The 10,521-nt window shown below is 42.2% G+C and overlaps 1 protein-coding gene across 1 annotated transcript in view; it reads right to left on the bottom strand.

Annotated features, from left to right (window-relative positions):
- Positions 1-10,521, bottom strand: part of LOC139341475 (ras and Rab interactor 2-like) — an 80,818-nt gene that overhangs the window by 42,055 nt on the left and 28,242 nt on the right. The window contains exon 5 of the mRNA XM_070978025.1: positions 8,730-8,841. Coding sequence (XP_070834126.1) covers positions 8,730-8,841 — 112 coding nt within the window. The remainder of the gene's footprint in view (positions 1-8,729; positions 8,842-10,521) is intronic.

A 10,521-nucleotide genomic window follows, 5' to 3' on the forward strand; every position in this document is an offset into this window, starting at 1 on the left:
ACCATTTAACCATCACTACTCAGGAGGAAGCTGGAGGGAGCTGGAGTAGACTGCCCCTTGTTGGGGCTGGGCCATCAACTACCTCATCAACAGACCACAGTATGTGAGGCTTTGTGACTGCGTGTCTGATGTGGTAGTTTGCAGGATGGGGGCTCTCCCCTTTACTCTTCACCCTCTACACATCAGACTTCAGACACAACACTGACAGCTGTCACATCCAGAATTTCTATGGTACAGCCAATGTTGAACATCCAGGGATTGGACAATTCAATTCAATATTCCTTTATTAGTCCCGCAAGGGAAAATTCCAGTTTATAGAGTAAAAACAATAAGTATATGTGACCAGCCACAAGAAACCCAGCAACAAGTCTCCCGGGGGCATTTTGAGTTATTTACAGATTCTGTAAGTGTAGTTTTTAAGCTTTCCAATGATGTCTACAAGGAGCCTGAAAGATTCTCACCTACCAGGGAAGCCAGGTAAAAGTGCTGCTAATTGCATCTAATTTACATAAGTCCAACCCCCTAACCATTGTTTAAACTATTCTGGAAGTTTGAACAACGGTTATCAAATGGAAATGGAATTTCTTTTGTTACAAAGAGCCCCTGAGTAAAAATGAAAAACAAGAAAGGTGACATACTTTAGAGTTAGAAGGAGCAAATGTAGATATTTATTTCTAATATTAAATAAAATAAAATAAATTCTGTCACTCTGTGGTGCAGTGGGATGGATCAGTCTGCTGCTGAATGAGCTCCTGTGGCTCAGCACATTGATATGTTACGCTCCAGCTCCTCAGCTGCAAGGCCGAGGGATTCTCAAGTCAAGTCAACTTTATTGTCAATGCTGCTATATATACAGGACATTAACAGAGGCCGGCACTTGATGATCATAAACTCCACAAGGGGTGAACAGTGTCTACAAATCACCACATCGCCACGGGTCTAGCCCGGATACCCCCACGTTTTCTTCACTTCCGCCTCCTCTCGCACCGCCTGCGGCACTTTCTCTGCGGGTGCGCTGCAGTAGTGGGGGCCGGTGTCAAAACGGGCCGCCGGCATGTGCCGGGTTTAATTTGCAGATTGCTGTGTAGCCGATGTCAAAAAGAGTCCCACGGCTGTATGTGCGCATTGGGACAGACAACCATGACGAAAATATAAAATCACTTGAGCACACCAATGAAGACAAACATGTAGACACCACATTACCGGCGTCAGCATAACCAGAAGCTGCATAAGTACCAATGTGGTTCCCTTTTAAAATGCAGCTGATTGGCCAAAAAAAGAACAGAAGCACGTGAATAGCCAAAGAAAGCCAGTATGCGAATTTACTGTTGAATTGCAACAGGGCAACAGGACAATCCCAACTAGGACCGTGAATTTCCGCTAAAACAACCCAAATTCAAATACAAAGTTTACAGTTTTAAGGCCCCGAATACCGTTATTTGAAACATGGAGTGGCTTCTTCATGATCTCAACTTACATATTCTGCAAAAACCGAAAATCACAAATTTAAAAAAAAAAAAAAAAGAAAAAGATTTTTCGTTGTTTCTTAACTTACGCCGGGCTGACTTGTTGCTGGTTTTCTCATGGCGGGGCACATATAAAAAAAGAGTGTAATAAAAATACACATCATCTTAAGAAATTATAAATTATATATATATAATATAAAAGATCTACAGGTTGGATTGCACAGATTATTGCCCAGATTATTGCACAGATAATTTACAGATTACTTGGAGCAGTTTTTGTTGTATAGTCTGACAGCTGCTGCATGACCTGCGATACCGCTCCTTCACAAACTTTGGATGTAGCATCCGTCACTGATGGAGCTCCTGAGTGCAGTGACGGTGCGTTGGAGGGGGTGAGAGACATTGACTGTCATGGAGGACAGCTTGGCTGTCATCCTCTTCTCCCCCACCACCTCCACTTGTTCCAGAGGGCATCCCAGGACAGAGCTGACCTTCCTAATGAGTTTGTCCAGCCTCTTCCTGTCAGCTGTTGTGATGCTGCTCCCCCAGCAGACTACACTGTAGAAAATGGCAGAGGCCACAACAGAGCCATAGAAGGTCTTCAGGAGTGACCTCAGCCTCCTGAGCAGGTAGAGTCTGCTCTGTCCTTTTTTATAAAGTGCAGTGGTGTTATGAGTCCAATCCAGTTTGTTGTTCAGATGAACACCCAGGTACTTATAAGATGTCACCATCTCAGTGTCCCTTCCCCGGATGTTCACTGGTGATGGGGAAGAGTATGGGCGCCGACGGAAGTCCGCAACCAGCTCCTTGGTTTTTCCAGCATTAATCAGGAGGTGGTTCTGCTGGCACCAGTCCACAAAATCCTGGATGAGTCCTCTGTATAACCTGTCGTCCCCATCTGTGATGAGGCCGACAATGGCAGAGTCATCAGAGAATTTCTGCAGGTGGCAGGTGGCTGACAGGTGGCAAAAGTCAGTCATATAGAGGGTGAAGAGGAACGGTGCCAGCACTGTTCCCTGGGGGGCCCCTACACACATTGAGATTGTTAACGAGTACAGATACCTGGGTGTTCACCTTAATCACAAACTGGACTGGACAAACAACACGTGTAGGAAGGGCCAAAGTTGTCTCCACCTGCTAAGAAGACTAAGGTCTTTTGGTGTATGTTGGACACTGTTAAAAACATCTTATGACTCGGATGAGAGACAGAAAAAGACAAACTGGTCAGGAGAGGTGGCTCTGTCTTTGACTGCCCTCTGGACACCATTGAGAAGGTGGGTGAGAGAATGATGTTAGCCAAGGTAACACTGATCATAGGCAACCCATCCCACCCCCTGCATGAGATGGTGGGGGCTCCAGCAGCTCCTTCAGCAACAGACTGTCGCATCCAGTGCATAAGAAACAATGCTACTGCAGGTCCTTGATTCCAACAGCTGTTTAACTACGTTTAACTTTATGTAATGTAGCACTGTGTTTTTTCCATTTCTACATCATAAACCTACTGTTTTTTGTTTTTTTCTCCGTATGCTTTGACAAGATAACGGTACTCTGCCCTGATACGCCCAAATGAGCGCCTGGACATACCTGTGTTAAAACATCTTTAAAGCTCCCTGGAGCTCCCCTTCCAACCAATCAGCTGTACAATCTGTCACATCCCAAGAGGGTGGCTATGGAGACACACATCTAGGATTCACTTGCTGCAGGTATTATCTCTCCTTCCTCCACTCCTGTCAGTGCTGGGTTTTTCATTATCTCCAAAAAAGATAAATCACTCGATCCATGCATCGACTACAGGGGCCTTAATGCTATCATCATTAAAAATAAGTAACTTCGTAATTTCGTCAATGATGTTCTTAGACACTATATCGACTGTTTCATATTTGTATACATGGATGACATTCTCATTTTTTCTAAAAGTAAGAAAGAGCAGACTCACCATGCGTGGCAGGTTTTCCAGAGGTTACTGGAGAATAAACTGTTTGTTAAAGCAGAAAAATGTGAGCTTACTTTTTTGGGATTTGTCATAGTAAGCAAACAGGTGAGAGCAGACCCAGAGAAAATGAGGGCTATGTTGGAATGGGTGACTCCCACAAACCGCTCCTTTAGGTGAGGAGCTTCAGTGACTTCCTGGGCTTAACCAATTCAAATGTTTTATCAAACACTACAGCGAGGTGGTTGCCCCCCTTAACCAGGTCTCCTTCACTCCCATTTTCGTGGCTATCTTACTAAACTCAAGGCTTTGTTCATGTCTGTCCCCATTCTTATCCAACCTGACCCTCTACAGTTCATAGTAGATGTAGATGCTTGTGACACTGGGTTAGGTGTTCTGTCACAATGTTGTTGTGTCCCCGGCAGAGAGAAATTATGATGCAGGTGACAGAGAACTCCTTTTCAATATCTGTTTGTGCCTGATTCTGCCTGTTCTCAGGTCCTACAGTGGACTCACACATCCCAGTTCGCCTGCCATCTCAGTGCCAATCAAACCTTCAGGGTACTGAAGTGACACTGGTGGCCTAGGGTGGGTGCTGATACCCAGGGGTACAGTTGCAATCAAAATTATTCAACCCCCATTGCATATTTGGCTTACTGACAATTGCAATTTCTCAGCTGTTTGCAATAAACAAATTACACAAGAACTGTTTAAGTAGTTCAATGAAACTAATATTACAAGGGTTTTGATCCAAATTCAACACAAAATGCTACTTTTAATGACTACTGCAGTCTCAAAATTATTCAAATCCTCCATGACAAGCATCTTCAATGTTATGACCTGCTGCACACATGATGCATAGCCAGACACCAGCTTTTGACAGCGTACCTGAGGAATCTTAGCCCATTCCTCATGGGCAATGGCCTCCAGTTCAGTAATATTCTTGGGTGTGCATTTTGCAACCACTTTCTTCAAATCCCACCAAGGATTTTCTATGGGGTTCAAGTCAGGCGACTGTGACGGCCACTCTAAAATCTTCCATTCCTTCTTCTGAAACCAAGCCTCGAAATACTTTGAGTTGTGCCTGGGATCACTGTCCTGTTGGAACGTCCATTGACGCCCGAGCTTCAGCTTGCTCACAGCAGACGGCATGATGTTTTTTCCTAAGATTTCCTGATACTTGACTGAATCCATCATGCCCTCCACACGCTGCAGGTTTCCAGTGCCAGAAGCAGCAAAGCGGCCCCAGAGCATCACTGTGCCACTGCCATGCTTCACTGTAGGCAGGGCGTTCTTTTCAGCATATGCTTCATTCTTCTTCCTCCAGACATACCGCTGTTCCATAGGCTTGAAAAGATCCAGTTTTGTTTCATCACTATACAGAATAAAATTCCAAAGCTTCTGTGGCTTATTAATATGGTTTTGAGCATACTGGAGCAGACTTTTCTTGTGCTTTTGGGTCAGTAGTGGTGTACATCTGGAGTCCAGGCATGGAACCCTTCAGAGTTTATTATGCACCTTACTGTGCAAAATGAAAGCTCAGTGCCTGCTGCCACCAAGTCTTGCTACAGGAATCGTCAGGAATCTGGCGGTATTTGTTGATAGTTTCCTCTTTCTGCCACATCCAGGTAGTGTAGCCACTGTTCCTTTAACGTTGAACTTGCAATCTATGCTTACATCTGTATCTCTAGGAATATTCAGAGCTTCTGCTATCTTTTTGTAACCCTTTCCTTGTTTGTGCAAGGCAATGATCTCTTCTCTGAACTTCAATTCTTTTGACTTGACTTTTGACATAGTTCTAACATGCAATCAAACGTCACTCTCAACAAGCTCCTAGCGTGTTCTATCTCAAGCACACCTGAAATAATGAAGCTCTTGATTAGTTGCACTAAGTGTGCTTGAAACAGGGGTATGGGTAATTTTGATTAGTTGCAGACAGGGGGTTGAATAATTTTGAGACTGAAGTAGTGATTAAAAGAAGCATTTTGCATTGAATTTGGATAAAAACAATGGTAATATTAGTTTAATTAAACTATTTCAACTGTTCTTGTCTACTCTGTTTATTGCAAACAGCTGAAAAATTGTACATTTTGCTAATAAGCCTAATATTCAATGGGGGCTGAATAATTTTGATTGCAACTGTATGTCACCACCTGTTCTGTCTGCACTCAGGACACCTGCTGGTCTGCTGTTCTAGGCTGGTTCTTACCTCTTCTAGTCTGCCCCTGTTCACATATTGCTTTGGACACATTTGGACTTATATATGGATGTGTATACTCAAACGTGTATACTCGGAAACCTAATACTAATAATGTCAAGTCTTCTTGTGATCAGGAAGAGTGTCTAATACACAAATTAACTTTGGGGACAAATGAACTTGAATTCAGGTAGAATGAAGACAAGGGAATCAGCATATGTGAAGTGCCTGAAAGAAGTCAAAAAAGTAAGATACAGAATACAAGGCACAACTTCATTCAACAAACTACTAACAAAAAATGAATAAATGCAACAAATATAGCAATGGCAATAAATGTCTGAATGAGGCCCAATATATACCAGATAAAGAAGTGAACAAGGGTAAGATGTAATGAGAAAAACAGGAGACTAAGAGGAGGACACTTTAACATCTGTATTAATCTATAGCCCCAAAAAGAACATTTGGTGGGTTAGGACACAGAAGTTGAGCAGGCTTCTTTCATGAAGTTATTTATTTAAAGTTGCCTTCAGCACACTCTATGAGTCTCTAGGTGCAGCTGAGTTCCAGGCTGGGCCAGGCTGACTTGGGCTCAGCAGGCAGTTTGTTCCAAAGAGTGGGCCCACAATAACTGAACACACTCTCACCAGATTTACTTCTGATCATGAGTATAATTAAGAGAATTCTCCAGAACTCCAGATCAGAGTTTAAGAGAGTTTGTAAGCAGTGAGCAGGTCACAGATGTACTTAGGAGTTAAACCATTACGTGATTTGTAGACTGTAAGCAAGATTTGAAATCAGTTCTGTGTTTCATTTGAAGACAGCAAATTGATCTACATATTTGAGTAATATGTTTTGTTTTGTACCAGTGAGTACTCTGGCTGCACTTTGAATGAGCTGGAGCCATTCCACAGTCTTTGCGGGAATTCCCACTAGGAGGGCATTAGAGTAATAGCCTTGAAGAGATGAATGGACCAGTTTTTCAGCGTTTGACTGAAACAAGATTGATAAAAGTTTGGAAATATTTTATAGGTGGTAATTGCTGTCCACATTATAGTTGTAAAGTGGCTTGTGAAGAGGAGTTCCAAATCCATGATCCTAAATTTCTTCCCTGCTCACTAGGTTTCAGAGACAGCAATATCAGATTAGAGTCAAAGTGAAAAATACATTTGTGCATATGAATCAGCATATGAAAGCTAAGAGCTGTTGTGCTTCTGTATGATGGAATCAAGTGGCAGCATATATAAACTGAAGAGTATAAACAATACAGGGAATGTTGAAAGAGCCAGATTTTAACAGACTGAAAACTCGGTCTGTTTCCTTTTCATCATCTGCTCCCTGGTACACTCCTGAACTCCGGACAATGAAAACCAAAGGACGCCAACTGGAACGGCTCTATAAAAAAACTGGACTACCAATACACATAAACATGTACAAAACCCACATTCTTCATTACAAAGACTCCATTGCACACAGTAAATCTGCTTATTACTCTGGTCTCATCACATCCAACGAAGGAAACACCAAATCACTTTTTTCACTACTCAACAAGATCCTCCAGCCTCCCCACTCCTTACCCCCCCACCTTTACTCTATTGACACCTGTAACTCATTGATGCTATTCTTCAATGATAAAATCAACTCCATTCACCAGCACCTCTGTTCCCACCCTCCTTCTCTCTCCACACCTGAACCCTTCCTCTACAGTCAACCCTTTACCTCCTTTCAACTCCCAAGCGCCTCTGAAATATCCGACCTCATCCGCAAATCTAAGCCCTCCACATGCCTGCTGGACCCTATCCCCACAACCCTGGTCAAATCCTGCCTCTCCTCTCTGCTTCCCCTCATCTCTGCCATTATCCACTCTTCACTGTCCGCCGGTATTGTCCCCTCTGCCTTCAAAACTGCTGCTGTCATGCCAGTTCTGAAAAAACCTGGTTCAGATCCCAACGACTTCAATAATCTCCGCCCTATCTCCAACTTACCTTTCATCTCCAAAATTCTTGAAAAAATAGTGTCCTCCCAACTCCACGCACATCTCACTCTGAATAGTTTGTATGAACCCTTCCAGTCTGGTTTCCGTCCACGTCACAGCACAGAAACTGCACTTATCAAAATTACCAACGATCTCCTCACTGCAGCTGACAGCGGTTCACTCTCCATCCTCATCCTTCTTGACCTGAGTGCAGCCTTTGACACCATCTCACACCCCATCCTCCTCAGTAGACTCTCCTCAATTGGCATCATCCACACCCCCCTTCAATGGTTCCATTCCTACCTCACAGACCGCACTCAGTTCATACAACCCTGGGGCCCCTCCTCTTCATAATCTACCTCCTCCCCCTTGGCCATATCTTCCGTAAATTTAACATTTCTTTCCACTGCTTCGCGGATGACACCCAGCTCTACCTCTCCTGCAAACCAAACTCCACACTCCCACCCCCCTCCCTCACCTCCTGCCTTTCTGAAACAAAATCATGGTTCACCTCTAACTTTCTAAAATTAAATAGCAATAAAACTCAATTCCTACTCATTGGCACCAAATCCACCCTATCTAAAGTTGACACCTTCTCTCTCTCCATCGACAGCTCCTTAGTCTTCCCCTCCCCCCAGGTTAAGAGTCTGGGTGTCATCCTCGACAGTACACTCTCCTTCCAATCTCACATTAATAACACCACCCGGTCTGCTTACTTTCACCTTCGCTCCATCAATCGTCTCAGGCTCAAAATGCAATTCATTATATTGAAAAAACAACAGCTATACAGTATTCTGTATGTATACTGTATGTGGGTCATAATGATTTGGACCTTCATGTTAATTGCAGGTTTCTACAACCACTGTCAAATTCCTACTGCAAGAACTTTGTCCCAAATGTAGGCTGCATTATTATAGTGTCCCGGGAATTCCATCTGAGGACCTCAGTCAATTTCTTTTGTTGCGAACAATCAGAGCAACATCTATGGGGGTGCCACAGACATATTTTACCACTAAGTATGGGTGTATTTCCCATAACCTGCTCACATCACTCCACTTTCTAATGTGTTGCTGGATGAGGACATAGAACCTGCCTGCCAGATTCATGCATTTCAAGAAAGCAACACAGAAAAAACACATGAAGTAGGGGTTCCCAGATGCTTACTGTACTGGCTCTCTTTGACAGGGAAGTCTTTGACGGGGACTGCAGAGTCTTTGTCCATGCGTAGAGATATGACTTTCCTCTGCAGGCTGGTTGACTTCCTCACAATAAATGTCTATAGGCCAGGAAAGGAAACATCCAATCAGAACATTTATGTCAATATATATACTGCCTCATTCTTTAAGCAGTTTTTCTGACTCATGTCTTTTGCGAAGGATTTGTAATATGACAAGGAATATCAGCATTTATTGTTCTTTCTATATGTGTACATCTACTTATATTTATGCACTGTTTTTCTATTACTTTGAAAAACTTGCGTTGTTTCAATCTCCCACAATAGGACTGTGATTTCCAAACAGAAAAGATTGCACTTTTCTTAAAAAAATACAGCATGGTTACTTTTTAGTTCCATCTTTCACAGTTTTAAAATGACAAAAATGGGAAGGGACCAGAAGCAAATGTTTGAGAACCCTGTATGGTCGGTACTTTATCCTTTGGCAAGTGTCACAGCTTGTAAAAGCTTTTTTTTTTTTTTTGCCAGCCAGGAATCTCTTAGTTCTTGAAAACTTCCCACTAAGAGTGAAATGTTCCCCATGCCAGTGGCTGCAACTCAAGCCCAAAACATGATCCATGCACCCTTGTGCTTGACAGTTGTAGACATGTTCTTTTCATGAAATTCTGCACGCTTAAAAAATGCATCAGCCTTATATGGATGTTCCTTTGCAACCATCTGACCTTGAATTTTGTGATGAGGATAGATGAAAGTTTTCTTCTGATGACTCTTCCATGAAGGTCACATTTATGCAGGTGTTGCTGCACAAACTAAGGAAACGGCCACATAAAAATGCTTTGCTGTCTTCTTATTGGCTTCTCCTGCTTTGTGGGCAATAGTTTTCATTTTCAGAAAGCTAGACGGCTGCTTAGAGGAGCCTGTGGCTGTTCATTGTTGGGACAAAGTTTGAGGAGTCAGAGTATTTCTTAAGCTTTGAAATTTGCATCACCTGGGCTTTCCTAATGATGACTGTGATCAAGCCATAGCCCTAACACCCTGATTAACCTCTGAGACCGTGGCAAAAGTTACCAGAGGCAAAAAGCGCTGCCCAATATTTTGTATGGTTCTCCTTTCCTTTTCTCCTTCTAAAATTGTACAAAACAAAAAGAATACAGTAATCTTGCTTAAAATGTTAACAAGTGTTTCATCTTTAAATGCCTTTAAGAGATCAGTCCATCTTCTACTTTTGCAATTGTATCCACACCACATAGCTTAACCAATCTGCAAAATGCCTTTTTTTTCTTATTCTTTAGTTCTTGTATGTACTTAATTGTGCTGGGGAAAGCATTAAAAGCTGTGAAAACAGATTTTTTTTGTTTTGTTTTGTTTTTGGAGAGCTAAGATTCAATGTGTGGGCACTTTCTTTTCCTTTTCACAGTTTTTATAATTATATTTGCCATTTTGCTTGCTGGTAAAAAAAATAAATAAATAAAAAATGTGGCCAGTAGGACAGTAGATCATTCTTGTCTAAAATGCTAGCAGTGAATAAACATCCTGATTAAGACAAAGCTGGATCATGGGTAACATGCATTAAATATGTTCCATTGTTCATAAGTACTCCCAATAATAGGAAGGTTTATAATGCAGAAAAAGTTGTTCTATACATTGCTTCTACTTTTTTCATGTGATCACTGCAGTTTTTTATGACTACAGCTCAGTTCATAATTGGATCTCTTCTCAATGTACATATAGTAATCAATACAAATATACCAATGACACACTACACAGCACGAACTAGTTAAG

Source organism: Chaetodon trifascialis, chromosome 13 (genome assembly GCF_039877785.1).
Source record: "Chaetodon trifascialis isolate fChaTrf1 chromosome 13, fChaTrf1.hap1, whole genome shotgun sequence".
Classification (NCBI taxonomy): domain Eukaryota; kingdom Metazoa; phylum Chordata; class Actinopteri; order Chaetodontiformes; family Chaetodontidae; genus Chaetodon; species Chaetodon trifascialis.